General features: G+C 34.7%; 1 protein-coding gene across 1 annotated transcript in view; it reads right to left on the reverse strand.

Annotated features, from left to right (window-relative positions):
• Positions 1-16,338, reverse strand: part of DNAH14 (dynein axonemal heavy chain 14) — a 390,346-nt gene that overhangs the window by 347,955 nt on the left and 26,053 nt on the right. The window contains exons 4-7 of the mRNA XM_046678097.1: positions 8,277-8,407; positions 5,620-5,772; positions 4,363-4,475; positions 1,325-1,387 (exon numbers count right to left, since the gene is read on the reverse strand). Of these exons, the coding sequence (XP_046534053.1) occupies positions 1,325-1,387; positions 4,363-4,475; positions 5,620-5,772; positions 8,277-8,407 (460 nt within the window). The remainder of the gene's footprint in view (positions 1-1,324; positions 1,388-4,362; positions 4,476-5,619; positions 5,773-8,276; positions 8,408-16,338) is intronic.

Raw genomic sequence — 16,338 nt, forward strand, 5'->3', positions numbered from 1 at the left:
AACGCACAGGAGACATGAAGACACACTTCAGCAAAGAATTTTTACAGATGGCAAACAAGCACATGAAAAGATATTCAACGTTATTAGTCATAAGGGAAATGCAAATTAAAGCCACAATGAGATATTACTACACACCTACCAGAATGTCTAAAACCAAACATCGTGACAACTCCAAATGGTGGCATGTATGTGGAGAAACTGAATCACTCATACATTGCAGGTGGGAATGAAAAATGTCACAATCATTCTGGAATACTTTGGTAGGTTCTTAAAAATTACTGAACAAGCAATTATCATAATGACCCAGCAACTGCACTCCTGGGCATTTATCCCAGAGAAATGAAAACTTATGTGCACACAAAAACCTCTATGTGAATGTTTATAGCAGCTTTATCTGTAATAAACAAAAATAGAAAACACTCAGGTGTACTTCAACAGGTAAATGGTTAAACAAACTGTAGGACATTCATATCATGGACTGCTACTCAGCAAAAAAAATGGAACTACTGATATATGTGACAACTTGGAGGAATCTCCAGAGAGTAATGCTAAATAAAAAGAGTCAATCCCAAAGGTTATATACACTGTATGATTCCATTTATATAACATTCTTGAAAAGACAAAATTATAGATATGGACAACAGATTAGTGCTTGCCACAAGTTATGGAGAGAGTGGGAGTGGGAAGGAAGTGAGTCTGGATACAAAAGGGTAACATGAGGGGTCCTGTGGTGATAAAAACGTTCTGTATGTTGATTACAGCAATGTCACTGTCCCAGTTACCATATTGTACTATAGGTTTGCAAGATGCTACCAGTGGGGGAAACTGGGTAAAGGGTATATGGAATCTCTCTGTACCATTTCTTACAAATGCATTTCAATCACAATTATCTCAAAGTAAAAAGTTCACTAACAACAACAAAACTTGACTGCTGGAGATCCTACAAAATAGAATTAACTGTCATCTAGCTTGTATGACTTAATCACTGCTCTTTTTGGAAGCCAAAAGTTAGATCAAGTGACCAAGGGAACTTATCATTGGTCCTTCATAGCACTATGATTTCTTCACACCACAGAATGGTACACTGGGAAATATAATGTATTTATTATATTTGTATATATAATAATATATAACATTATATTTAACACATATAATATTAATCATCTTTAAAAAAATAAGATGGGTTAAATTTAATTATAAAGCCTATGAAATGTGACTTTCTAATTGCTGAGTGAAAACTAATTTATACCTACTTCCATATTACATATATAAAATAGGGCTTCCTCTTGAAATTTTTATAAATATATTGCATATCAAGACTTACCTGCTCTTCTCTGTCTTGATTCTTTTAACATTCAATTTCCAAGTAACAAATGATTTATTAATTCTGAAAGGAAAAACAGTTCTTACATTCTATATTCATAAACATGTATTTACATGGAATAAATTTAGTAAACACTTAGTAATACTAGAAAATTCTCTAGAATATGTTTCATTCATCTTGAGTTACCTAAAGTAAATAATAAACCATATCACTTTTCTCCCAAACTATCAACAGAATATAGAGCAAAAAGCAAATGTAAATAAAAGTCATTACAATTCTCACAGAGATATAATTTAGTTGCAACATACCAATAAAGATTAAAACTATAAAAATATATTCTTTTCCATTATACATTTATTGGCTTACTATTTTTAAAAGAAATTCATATTTTAAGAAGAGTCAAGATTCAATTTTCAGTGATAATGAAAACATATGTCAATAAGAAATCATTGTATAGTTGTAAGTAAAATATTAAGATAACATATGTCATTTTGATATTATTTAATACCTATGTTTTCTAAAAAGATGCATTTGTAATTTTAAAAACTCAAAGGACCTATGTGAGAAGAAATTGAAAAGCTTCCCTGGTGACTACCCATCGTCCTTAACTTCCACGCATGAAGTTTGTTTCTGCAAATCTCCCTCGACTTCTCTAAGTGAGTATCGCCACCTAGTTTACGCACTTGTGGGACTAGTCTAGTGCTGTATCATAATCTCTCCCTCAGTGTCTTTCCCATCTTGACAAAAACAATCACTCTTAAATAAATACTGACATGTGATACTTCTTTGCCAAAGTGAGATTCCTTATGTAGCCGGTAAGAGCTGGCTGGGAAGGGAAAACGGTGGGGAAAAGACTGCCCAGTAGACCAACCAAGCAGTCAGTCTTAGTGATGTCACTGGCTGATTTTGAATCAAAGAAGACCAAAGGAGGCCTGGAGCCATCCAAGCAGTTCAAACAGAAACCCATGATGTTACTCAAACAGGCATTCTTGCGGCCTTAGAAATCAGAAATGCCTCAGACAAATCTAGTAACTTCATCCTAAATCAGGTTCCACAGGGGCATTCCAAATAAATGCCTATCTCATTTTAGTCCAAAGCCATAGAGTCATGGTACCTCAGGACTCTATAAGACCCCGAGAAACCCAGATGAATCACAGGGGAACCCAGTGATGGAGTAATGAGTGCACCAGGCCACAGAAACTAATACTCCAAAAAGTCTCATGAGGTAAAAGCTAATAATGATGCTCAAGTCATCCCTGCACTATATATGTGGCATTGCCAGCTTAAGACACTAAAACTTCATATTTATCTTATTTTCCTATTTGAAATGTTACTTGTTATAATAGTAGTGATTTAAAAAACTTCATAAACTATATTAAAAATAAAATTTAAAAATAAAAAAATCTACAAGTTTTAACCTGACTAAAATTTAACATATTTTTTTAACATGAATAAAGAAAATGAATCATTTTGACTGTGGACTTACTGATGCCAAATGTCATATAAAAAGATAATTCTTGTCCCAGTCAGGTTTCAAAATTTTAATCAATGCAAATTATTTAGAGCAGAAGCAACCCTGAGGATTTATTACAAGGCAAGGATAACAGTGAAAGTCCAACACTGACAGAGTTTAAATAAATATAGAAAATAATATTTTGGATAATATCATAAGCTGATGATCCCAAATCAAAAACATCTAGTGTCACTGCTACAGCCTAATTTATAGAGATGCAAATATATGTATTCTTGATCTACACTGCATGTGACTTGGGTTCCAGACAATAACAGAACCAGCTTTATTTCCTACCAACCTCCTCAATTCTTCAGTCACACCATTTCTACCTTAATAGACACAAAACTTGTTCCTGCCTCAAAAATTTTTGAACTTGCTATATTCTCTACCTAGAATTATTTTCTCTCAAGACTCTACATTGATGTGTCCTTTTCATCATTTAGGTCTCTGCTTAAATACCACATCTCTGGCATCCTAACTAAAGTGGCAACACACATACACATCTCTGTTTTATTATCTCTCTGGCCCTTTCACTATCTGAAATTATCTTATTTACTTCTTATCTATCTCTCTCCATTAGAATATAAGTTCTACAGGAACAGAGACCCTGTATATCTTTTACACAGTTGTATTTCCAGTGCCCATAACAGTGGAACAGAAGAGGTACACAGTAACGATTTGTTCAGTAAGTGAATAACTTCTCTGCCAAAAGATCCATTCACTTCTCTTACAGAAAAGTTCCCTAGGTTCGTAGTCATTTCAACTGTTTACCATAATAAATGTAATAATTTAAAATATTATTTATCTCTTTTCCTAGTCCCCAGAAGATAGCAGCAGACCACAAGAAAAGACAGACATTAGAGAGGAAACAAAATTTATGGAACTAGATACAAACAGTAAAAAAAAACCCGTCTTCGACTTCTTTGTGAAGAACCAAAGCTCAGGAATCCTGATCTGATGTAATGTAATGTAACTTAGAACCAGATAACTTTAAATGATGAACTTGAATCAACGAGCTGCCCCAGCTCCCTAATTCTCTGTTTCATTTTCCTTCATAACATTTCATCTCTACCTGACATTTCACATATTTATGTATTTTGTTATCGTCTCTCACCCACTATAATCTAAGTTCTTTAAGAGCAGGACACTTGTGTGGTTTGTTCAGTACAGTATCCCCAGCATCTAGAATAATGCCTGGTTCTTAGCATACTTCAATAAATATTAATTTAATGAATAAATGCATGAAAAACAAAAGGTAAATTAAAGTCATTATAGTCAATTTAAGTTTGCTTGACTATAAAATATCTTTTTCTTACAATATTTATCCAAAAAGATTAAAATTAAGATTTTTAATACTAAATGGGTAAACTTCTTTTATCTAAAAAATTTTTATGGAATACTCCTTTTCCTCTATATTTCCCCATAAATATGGCATTACTGTAGTGGAACTCAGATGTCATCCAGGCAATTACTATTTCAACAGGATCATATTACAAATAATTGGTTTTATTTTCATTCATCTCACCGAAAATTAGAAAATATCTTGAATTGCTGTAATAAATAGTAATATCTTCTTTCTAATAGCCATTCCAAAGTAGGTACAAGTTCTATTTCTTCTTCACCATCTATGTTAATAACCTGCAAATATGAAGCACAAAAACATGACTTTATTTCTTTAAAAAAATATGTGCTATTTTCAAGAAATTAAGAAAGCCTGTATTTGGCTCATAACTACTTGCCTTTATAATTAAGCTTTTTCCCTATCTGACCTCCACCACTTCACCTACACCCAAACTTGATTTCCCTTCACACACTGCTTCTATACTTGCCATTTTTGAACGTTCTTTCTCGTGCTCTAATAGAAAGTGGATAAGAGAAACTTCTTCCTCACCCTGAGATACTTTTCACAAATAGCTATTCATTTTATGAGCCTCATAATTTTCACGTTTTCCATAAAAGTAATATTTAGGAACTGAAATTTAACTACAGCAGTGTAGTAGTTCCAAAGCGGCTAATAATCCCACTACCCCAGACACCCCATTTTGACATTCAAAAACCACAGGCCCTTCACCATGAATTCTCTCTTCTCAAAGGTCCCTCTCCCCCATCCAAATATTACGATTTTCTTAAATTTATTCCATAAATAAAAGTATGCCTATATCAGCACATATGTATTTATGTGCATATTTTTGTTTATACAGAAGTTGTTCCTTCCATTTTCAGTTGCTAATGCATATTAGAAATATTTCCATATCTGCACATACTTCATTCAGATGAGGTCCTGCCCACGCATACTTAGAGTTTAGCTGGGAGGCTGGGAGGGCAGAGGAAGGTAGACAGACATTAAACAAATGATCAAAACACGTAACTATGTAATTATAACTTGCGATAAGTGTCAAATTGCTATTAAGAGTATAAAAGGGCGTTTTCTACATCTGCCAATGAAGTTTCTGATAAATCTGAGAAAACTCTTATTATTACAGTTTCTACTATGCTAGCAAATGCCTGTTTTCCATTTCTCAAAAAAATTACACTAAATATTAATAAAGTATTTGAGAGGTAAAAAAAATTCTTAAAATTGAATCCTTAAACCTAAATCTCTACAGAAAAAAAAAGTCACATTAAATAACTTTCTCCCAAGAAAGCTCTTAAACATAAACTGTTCCTCAAGTGACCAGGTTTGTCTAAAACACACAAAGATAAATTTACCCAGTTAAATTCTAAATTGGGTAATATTTTTCCATGATGACTCTGAAAGCTGAAAACATCCATTGTATATTACCTTTGAGACAAATGAAGCAGTAATAATCCAAAACTCTTTGCAGTGTCGTGCTCTGTGGGCAGAGACCACCTGAAGATCATATGGATTATAAAGGACTTCAGGATTTTTCTGAGGAAGGCAATATACAAATTCTCCATCATCTTCCACAGGTTCCTGAGGTTCAAAAACGTTTTTAATTAATTTGACCAAATTTAGTAGTAAAATGGCTTAATAGATTACTCAGTAAATTGAAACAATTTTAATATTAGTTAAAAATAATACCACTGAAGAAAGCTAACATCAAATTGTGTCTAGTCAAAGTTCAACAAGATCAATCTTATGAAAATTTATTTAATTTTCATTCTTATATATAATGTGATAAAACATAAATTGATCTATATGCTTCCTAATGCCTGATTATTAATCCAAAGAACTTGATGACATGCCTTTTACATACATGCTGTACTTCTAGTAAATCTGTCTGCCAACACCAGAAGCCTTTCGAGCATATTAAATTTACCGTTTATTTTGATAATGATGGTGGTTTAGTACTATAATAACAATAGCTAATATTTGTTAAGTAATAAATATTTATAAGTAATAAGTGTTTCACAAACATTGTCTTTACAACCGTAAGAGTTTAAATTTTGATCCTTTTAATCCCATTAAAAAGATGCAGAAATCAATATCTTGAGAAATGAGGTAATTTGAGAAAAGTCAGGAAGAGGCACAGTAGGGATCTCAACACAAGTCCGACTTTAAACTCATTCTCTGAGCTACTGCAATATACTATAATGCCTCTTCCTTATTTACCGGGCATTACTGAGAAATCAGCCATTTCACATTAAGAAAATTTTTTAAGTGAAATTTAGTTCTTTTAGCTTTGAAACTTTTAACTTTTATTGATGAAAACTCTATAAGAAAGTTTAATTTAGTCTCTTCTGGATAATGAAATTTTATTATAAGAAAGCATTTAGTATTATTTATTATAATTCAGTGACACTTCCAGAAGCTATTGAACTGAGTAACTAAACAGTTCCTAATCACTGTAATTTTAAATTTTGGATCCAGTTTTACTCTTCTTTAAATTTTTGTCTTCCCTGAAGACTGTTATTGTTTCCTCCCAATTGTCTCAGCCGTTTCACTTTCCTATTTTGACTCCTGATATAATGTGTACCTAGAAACTTTAAAAAACAAGTTTAAAAGCTGCAAATAAAATGGAATAAATAAGCTCTGAGTGATAACTTCTTTAGTACATGGGCATGTTATAGTTATTTGGCCACTTGAGGCATTTTTGTTTTAAATTATGCTTCCAAAAAGTTGAGATAACTAGAAACTTAATGTAGACACAGTTACTCTAAATGGATCATATATGTAATTAAATAATCCAATTATAGAAGCATAGGAATATGTTCCAATTAAATTATTCTTTTTCAATTAAAAACAAGTGTTTTTTCATATTATCAATCCTTTCCTCACATACAAATATGAGACATACCTTATTAGAGAGTCCAAGTATACTAAGTTCATGTACAGCTATGGTTGTTTTTTTTAACTACCATGCCCAGTATCTGCCAGGGTCAATTCTATATGTGCATTATCTCATTTAATTTCACAGCTCTCTAAGGTAAGTACTATTATCTCCATTTCAAGGTCAAAGAAACTAAACCTCAGAGAGGTTAAGAACTTGTCCAAAATAAAACAGTGAGCGTATAAATAGAGATTGAAAGCTAAGCGAATCTGATACCGTTATGTATATACTCTCCTTCACATTAATGCTGCCTCTGAACAATGATCAAGAGACCGTTTATCCTCATGGTAACCGTCTAGAGCACAGATCTTCACACTGTGGCCAAGAGCAGGGGCCCATTTTTGTAAAGCTTTATTGGATCACAGTCACATCCAGTTGTTAATGTATTTTCTATTGCTGTTTTTGCACTACAATGACAGAACTGAGTAATTGCAACAAAGATCACATAGCCTGCAAAGCCTAAAATATTTATTATCTGGTCCTTTTCAGAAAAAGTTTGTTGACCTGTGGTCTAGAGCAATGGTTCTCAATTATTCATCAGAATCACCTGGAGAGCTCAATAAAATACAGGTTGCTGGGCTCCACCCAGAGGCCCTGACTCAGAAGGTCTGGGGTGGAGATGAGAATATGTATTTCTAGTAAGTTCCAAGGTGATGCTGACACTGCTTGCCTGGGGACGAGGTCACACCTCACAGCTTGTACCCTCTGGTCATGTGACCAGGAACAAGATAAAATTTCTCTGAAGAGGCTAATGAGTAAGGAGAAAATGAAAAGGATATGGAAATATAGAGGTGATGAGACAGAAAATTAGGCACCAAGGAGCAAGAGAGTGAGAAGGATAGAATGTTACAAAAGTACATTAGGATTTCTTTTAAAAATCACAAAAAACTGATAAACAGGAACGTAAGAGCAGATTCAAAGTTCAGACAAATGTCTTATCTGTTCTCTATTCTTTAAATAAGCGAAATGAAATTATGTCAAACACTTTTTATAAGCATTTGCCATGAAACAATGAATTTGATATCAATATAATAATAATGTGATAAGGGCTAATTTTCATGTGATATCTGAAATGAATGAAATAAAGATTGATACAGTTTCAAATATTAATTTTTATATTATAAAACTGAATAAAATAGAATACTACCTTTAGAATAATCTTCTTAACTGCAGTTTGGGGACTTCCGTATTCCCAATTGTTCTGTGGTAATATCGTTTGCCAACCCAACTTTTCTCTTAGCCTAATAATATGTCTTATCACATCACCATCCTTTGGTTCTGGTTTAGAACATTAAGAAAAAAATGATCCAATAAAGGTGTGAATATAGGCATTACTTAAGGATAATGTATAATATTTCAAATATTTATACATAAAAAAACATTTAAATGGTAACTTATTCTTAAAGTTTACACAAAGACTATAATTGGAGGAGAAAATATAGTTTAAATTCAATTTTAACAGAAGCTGGAAAGAAGGAATAATATTTTTCCATTTAAGAAAGCTATCACAAAAGACCTAATTCTGCAATAACACAGGTAGTTAGCAAGAGAAGACACTGGAACAGGAGCCAGTTAGAAGGCTTTTCTAAATAAAGGTCTAAGCTGGAGCAGAGCCAGTAGGATCAGAACAGAAGGGACTACTGTGTCAGATGGAAATAGCTTCCTAAGGATACCCATCCAACAGACACCTTTCAGACCTTATCTTTCTTAGCAGCTGATAATTCTCTCCTTGAAACATTCTCTTTTCTGGGTGTTTATTCACCATGCTTTACAGGTTGTCCTCTTAGCCCTAAAACTTCTTTTCTTGATAAAATAAATCATGGGAGGAGAAGCATGCCAAAAACGATGCTGGCAAAACCAACAATGCTACAAAGTTGTTCAAGATTTCTGGTTCTCCAGAAATCACAAACACCAGCTGATGAACACAACTTCTTTGCTAAGGATTAAATGAGACGAGCTATTGTATAAAACAGTGTCAGGACTAGGATAAGGCACTGCATGACCTTAAGAATAAGTTCCTCTTTAAATTTCATATCCTAGGCACTTCACTTCTCCTACCCTAGTCTGGGCCATGTCAGTTGCTTAAACATGGAAATAAATTAAAAATACTCAATTGAAAAGAAAGCTAGTTAACATTAGGTATAAAAGAGAGAAAGGGAGGTACTAAAAACATTAATACTAGGGGATGGCACAAACTGTGTACGTCTAGACAAGAGGATAAACATTACAGACTCAGAGAGAAAAACATATACCTATGGAAATCAAAGTAGCACAGAGTTGGCATAGGAAAAGAAAAACAGATCAGTAAAACAGATTGGAGTCTAGAGATAGACCATTTTAAAAGACAATCTAATAAGTGAAAAAGCTGGTATTTCAAATCAACAGAGGAATGATCAACTGTTCATTAAATCATAATGGGAAAGTGGTTAGCCATTTAGAAAAATATGCAGTGATATGAAGCATAAATTATAGATAGATTAGAGAAGTAAAGTGGAAAAGAAAATTATGGAAGTATTAGAAGAAAATATGGGAGAATATGTTTATAAACCTGAGGGAGCAAAAGGCCTCCGAAAAACAATCAAAGCATGTTAAAAGGAAAACAATAATAAATTTGACTTCTTCAAACTTAGCAATTTATACAGAAGAAAAGCCACCATAAACAAAGTTAAAATAGAATTAACAAACTGGGAGAAAATGTTTATAACCTATATGAGAGTCTAGGGATTAATATACCAAATATTTAAAGAATTCTTCCCAATCAATAAGAAATAAACATTTTGATAGAAAGATGAGCAAAAAATTTATGGAAAAGGAAAACAGCCAGTAAACATATGAAAAGATGTTCAACCTCACTAGTAATCAGGGAATTGCAAATTAAAATGACAATGAAAAAGCCATTCTCACCCATCAGACTGGCAAAAAATTAAAAGTTGGAGAATATAAATGTTGTGTGTGAGCTTCTGCATACACAAAATAATGCCATTTATTTTATGGATGTATTAATTATCTATCTATGTGTAACTAATTGTCCTTAAACAATAAATATTTACTATTTCACAGTTTCTATGGGTCAGGAATTCAGATGGAGCTTAGCTCGGCGGTTCTGGTTCAGAGTTTCCCATGAGGTTGCAGTCAAAATGCTGGCCAGGGTGGCAGTCATCTGAAGACGTGGACCGGGGCTGAAGGATCACTTTCCGAGATAGCTCCCTCACATGGTTATCAAAAGGAGGCTTCAGTTTTTCAATACATAGACCTCTCTATAGGGCTGCTTAGGTGTCTCACATGACAGCTGGCTTCCCCCAGAGAGTGAGTCAAAAGAGACAGCAGGAGCTTACACACAATATTATTAATATTTGCTAGAGTGGGTCACTAAGTCTGTCCTTCGCTTAAAGGGAGAGGAATAAGACTCCACCTTTTGAAGAAGGAGTGTCAAAGAAGAAGCGGACAAATTTTTAAACAACCACAATGAATACATACAAATGTAGAAAACATATAAAATCATCAATGGAAAAGATAGTCACCAATTTCAATATAGTTGTAGCTGACTCTAATTGTAACTGGGACAAGAGAACTGGGAAAGGAAAAGGTGGGAGTGGCTTTAGCTGGATCTGTACCATTTTACTTTGGCATTAGTTTTCTATCCCTATGTAACAAATTACCAAAAACCTGGTGTAAGACCACACAAATTTATTATCTCACAAGTTCCATGAGTCAGGAGTCTAGCAAGTTTTAGCTGAGTCCTCTACTCAAGGTCTCACAGGGCTGAAATCAAGATGTTGGCTGAGTAGGCCCTCACTGAAGCTTGTTTGGACAAAGAACTGCCTCCAAGTTCCCCTAGTTTGTTGGCAGAATTCATTTCCTTGTGGCTACATGACTGAGGTTCCCATTTTCTTGCTAATTGTTGGCCAGGTGATCTTCTCGGCTACTAAAGTCTACTTTCATGTCCTTGCCATGTGGTCCTCTCCACACCATGGCAGTTTGCCCCCTCCAAAGTCAGCAGGATGGCACCTGCTACTGTTTCTGGTTTCTGTTAAAGGCTCATCTAATTAAGGCAGGCTTGCCCAGGATAATCTCCCTTTTGATTAACTCAAAGTCAACTTAGTTACTTCTCAACAATGTCAAATAAAATGACATAGTCATAGGAAAGATTTTCCATCATATTCACAGGTTCTGCCTGCACTCAAGGGGAGGGGATTATACAAGGTGTGTACAACAGGGGGTGGGACTATTGGAGAATATTTTAGAATTTTGCCTACTACAACTTCCTATAAAAAAAATAATAAAATATTAATTTCTGTTAAATCCAGGTAGTGAGTACATTGATATCTGTTAAATGACTTCTTTACTTTTTATATTTTAAATTTTCATAATTTTTTAAAAAATCTTTTTAAAAAGCCTAAATACTTAAGTGGTTACCAGTCTACGTCTGCGTGGGTTTATAGAAGCTAAATGAGGGAAACAAATTGAAGAAATTTAACCATTAAAGGATTAGATTGTTTTTATTTATCTAGCAGCCATTAAGCCTAAATTGTTACTCTTTCTTACACTGATATCAGTTTCAAAACACTAAAGAACAATGTGCCAAATTACTAAGAATTCTTAATGCACAGCCACAGTGATTGTATTTGTGCAATGAGATCCATTGTATTAGTTTTCTGAATTCATCACAAACTTAGTAGTTAAAACAACACACATTTCTGTGGGCGGGGGTCTGTATATGGCTTAACTGGGCCCTCTAGTAGAGTCACAAAGGCTGCAATCAAGACGTTGGCCAGGGTTGGATTCTCATTTGGAAGCTCAACTGGGAAAGGCTCTACTTCAGCTTGTTGACTGTAGAAGTCGTAGCAGCTTGCTTCTTCAAAGCCAGCAGACGAGAGAGTCTAGAATGAGTTTGCTAGCAAGATGGAGTCTTACATAATGTAATAGAATCACAGAAGTGACAGTCCATCACCTTCACCATGTTCTGTTGTTTAGCAGCAGTCACAGGTCCTGCCCAAACTCCAGGGGAGGGAATTAGATAAGAAGGTGAACACCATCCCATCCATGCAGGTTTTGTGCCAACTGAGGCATTTATAATTTTGAGGATCTTCGTTTTTAAAAAATGAAGCCCCAGTAAGTGAGAGGTCCTGAAGTTTAAGCTTCAATAGCTTTATGATATATCTGCCCTGGACCATGGCATTTCAGTGAAAAATGGAAAAGCTTCCTTTTTCCTATAAAACTTAAAATAGTAATACAATTAAGAATTTCAGGTACAGAGAAAGTACAGGTATAGAGAAAGTACAAACTGGAAAACGCTAGTGGAGGAAAATCTGGTTAAATGAATTATTTATATGGGGATTTAAACTCTATGGTATAATGATACCACAAAGTTTTACTAAAAGGACAAAGAAAAAACCATACAACCTTATATTTTTTATACTTCTATAACCATAACATTCAGAGATTTTTTTTAAAGATTTTATTTTTCCTTTTTCTCCCAAAGCCCCCTGGTACATAGTTGTGTATTTTTAGCTGTGGGTCCTTCTAGTTGTGGCATGTGGGATGCCACCTCAGCATGGATTGACAAACGGTGCCATGTCTGCTGTCTGCACCCAGGATCTGAACCGGCAAAACCCTGGGCCACCGAAGCAGAGCGTGTGAACTTAAGCACCCAGCCACGGAGCCGGCCCCAGAGATTGTTCTTAATAGTCTCTGTCAATTTTTTCTTTTTTTTCTATTTTATTGAGGTCATATTGGCTTTTAACATTGTATAAAATTCAGGTGTACATTATATTCCAGTTTCTGCATAGAGTGCACTGAGTTCACCAGCAGTAGTCTACTTTTTATCTGTGACCATACACATGTGCCCCTTTACCCCTATCGCCCTCCTCCCACCCCCTTTACCTCTGGGAACCACTAATCTGTTCTCCCTGTTTATGTATTTGTTTATCTTCCACATGAGTGAAATCATATGGTATTTGTCTTTCTCCATATGACTTATTTCCCTTAGCATAATACCCTCAAGCTCCATCCATGTTGTTCCAAATGGCACAATCCTGTCTTTTTTATGATTTAGTATATATATACCATGGTATATATATACCACATCTTCTTTATTCATTCATCCGTTCATGGGCACATGGGTTGATCCCATATGTTGGCTATTGTGAGTAATGCTGCATTGAACATAGGGGTGCATAAATCTTTTTGAATTGTTGATTTCACATTCTTTGAATAAATACCCAGTAGTGGAATAGCCTGATCATATGGTATTCCTATTTTCAGTTTTTTGAGAAATCTCCATACTGTTTTCCATACTGGCTGCTCCAGTTTGCATTCCCACCAGCAACGTATAAGGGTTCCCTTTTCTCCACATCCTCTCCAACGCTCATTATTTCTTGTCTTATTAATTACAGCCATCTTGAAGGGTGTGAGGTGATATCTCATTGTACTTGTGGTTTGCATTTCCCTAATAATTAGTGATGTTGAACATCTTTTCATGTGTCTGTAGGACATCTGTAAATCTTCTTTGGAAAAATTCCTGTTCATATCCTCTGCCCATTTTTTGATCAGGTTGGTCTTTTGTCGTTGACTTGTATGAGTTCTTTACATATTTTGGAAATTAACCCCTTGTCAGATATATGATTTACAAATATTTTCTTCCAGGGGTAGGTTGTCTTTTCATTTTGTTCATGGTTTCCTTTGCTTTGCAGAAGCTTTTTAATCTGATGTAGTGTCATTTATTTTTTCTTTTGTTTCCCTTGCCTGAGAAGAGATGGTATTCAAAAGATGCTGCTAAGACTGATATCAAAGAGTGTACTGCCTATATTTTCTTCTAAGAGTTTTATAGCTTCAGGTCTTACCTTCAAGTCTTTAATCTATTTTGCGTTAAGTTTTGTGTATTGTGTAAGACAATGGTCCACTTTTCCCAACATCCTTTATTGAAGAGACTTTCCTTTCTCCATTGTATGTTCTTGGCTCCGTTGTCAAAGATTAGCTGTCCATAGATGTGTGGGTTTGTTTCTGGGCTTTCAGTTCTGTTCCATTGATCTGTGTGTCTGTTTTTCTGACAGTACCATGCTGTTTTGACTACATCAGCTGTGTAGTATAATTTTAATTCAGGCAACGTGATACCCCCAACTTTATTCATTTTTCTCAGGACTGTTTTGGCTATTTAGGGTCTTTTGTTGTTCCATATAAATTTTGGGATTCTTTGTTCTATTTCCATGAAGAATATCATTGGGATTCTGATTGGGATTGCACTGAATCTGTTGATTGCCTTAGGTAGTAATATGGACATTTTAACTATGTTTATTCTTCCAATTCATGAGCATGGAATATCTTTCAATTTCTTTATGTCTTCTTCAATTTCCTTCAACAATGTCTTATAGTATTCAGTGTATGGGTCTTTCAGCTCCTTGGTTAAATTTATTCCTAGGTATTTTATTCTTTTTGTTGTGATTGTAAATGGGATTGTATTCTTGACTTCTCTTTCTGCTACTTTGTTATTAGTGTATAGAAATGCAACTGATCTTTGTATGTTGATTTTGTATACTGCAACATTACTGTATTTGTTGATTATTTCTAACAGTTTTTCGGTGTGCTCTTCAGGGTTTTCTACTTATAGAATCATGTCATCTACAAATAGTGAGAGTTTCACTTCTTCCTTTCCAATTTGGATCCGTTTTTTTCTTTTCTTTTCTTTTCTTTTTTTTTGAGAGAAAGATTAGCCCTGAACTAACATCTGCCACCAATCCTTCTCATTTTTTGCTGAGGAAGACTGGCCCTGAGCTAACATCCATGCCCATCTTCCTCTACTTTGTATGTGGGATGCCTGCCACAGGATGGCTTGACAAGCTGCACGTAGGTCTGCACCCAAGATCTGAACTGGGGAACCCCAGGCTGCTGCTGAAGTGGAATGTGTGAACTTACCCACTGCACCACCAGTCTGGTCCCTCGGATCCCTTTCATTTCTTTTTCTTTCCTAACTGCTCTGGCCAAAACCTCCAGTACTATGTTGAATAAGAGTTGTCAGAGTGGGCATCCTTGTCTTGTTCCTGTTCTCAGAGGAATGGCTTCAGTTTCTCTCCATTGAGTATGGTGTTGTCTGTGGGTTTGTCATATATGGCCTTTATTATGTTGAGGTTTTTATTATGTTGGGTTTCCTTCTAAACCCATTTTATTCAGAATTTTAATCATAAATGGATGTTGGCTCTTATCAAATGCTTTCTCTGCATTTGGTGATAACATGATTTTTATTCTTCATTTTGTTAATGTGGTGTATCACAGTGATTGATTTACAGATGTTGAACCATCCTCACATCCTTGGAATAAAACCCACTTGATTGTGGGGTACTTTCTTTTAATATATTGTTGTATTGGATTTGCTAATATTTTATCGAGGATTTTTGAAACTATGTTCACCAGTGATACCGGCCTGTAATTTTCCTTTTTTGTGTTGTCCATGTCTGGTTTTGGTACCAGGGTAATGTTGGCCTCATAAAATGAGTTAGGAAGCATCCCATCCTCTGACTTTTTGGAATAGTTTGAGGAGGATAGGAATTAAATCTTCTTTGAATGTATGGTAGAATTCACCAGAGAAGCTGTCTGGTCCTGGACTTTTATTTTTTTCAGAGGTTTTTGATTACTTTATCAATCTCTCTGCTTGTGATTGTTCTATTCAAATTTTCTATTTCCTCTTGATTCAGTTTTGAGAAGTTGTATGATTCTAAGAGTTTATCCGTTTCTTCTAGGTTATCCAGTTTGTTGGTGTATAGCTTTTCATGGTATTCTCTTATAATCCTTTGTATTTCTGTGGTATCCATTGTAATTTCTCCTCTTTCATTTCTGATTTCATGCATTTGAGTCTTCTCTCTCTTTTTTCTTAGTGAATCTGGCTAAGGAATTGTCAATTTTGTTTATCTTCTCAAAGAACCAGCTCTTAGTTTCATTGATCCTTTCTATTGTTTTTTTAGTCTCTATTTCGTTCCTTTCTGCTCTGATTTTTATTATTTCCTTCCTTCTACTGACTTTGGGCTTTGTCTGTTCTTCTTTTTCTACTTCTTTAGATATAGGGTAAGCCTGTTTATTTGAGATTTTTCTTGTTTCTTCAAGTAGGCCTGTATTGCTATAAATTTGCCTCTTAATACTGCTTTTGCTGCATCCCATAAGAGTTGGTAAGTTGTATTTTCATTTTCACTTGCCTCCAGGTATTCTTTTAGTTCTCCTTT

This window comes from Equus quagga, chromosome 12 (assembly GCF_021613505.1).
Source record: "Equus quagga isolate Etosha38 chromosome 12, UCLA_HA_Equagga_1.0, whole genome shotgun sequence".
Lineage (NCBI taxonomy): Eukaryota > Metazoa > Chordata > Mammalia > Perissodactyla > Equidae > Equus > Equus quagga.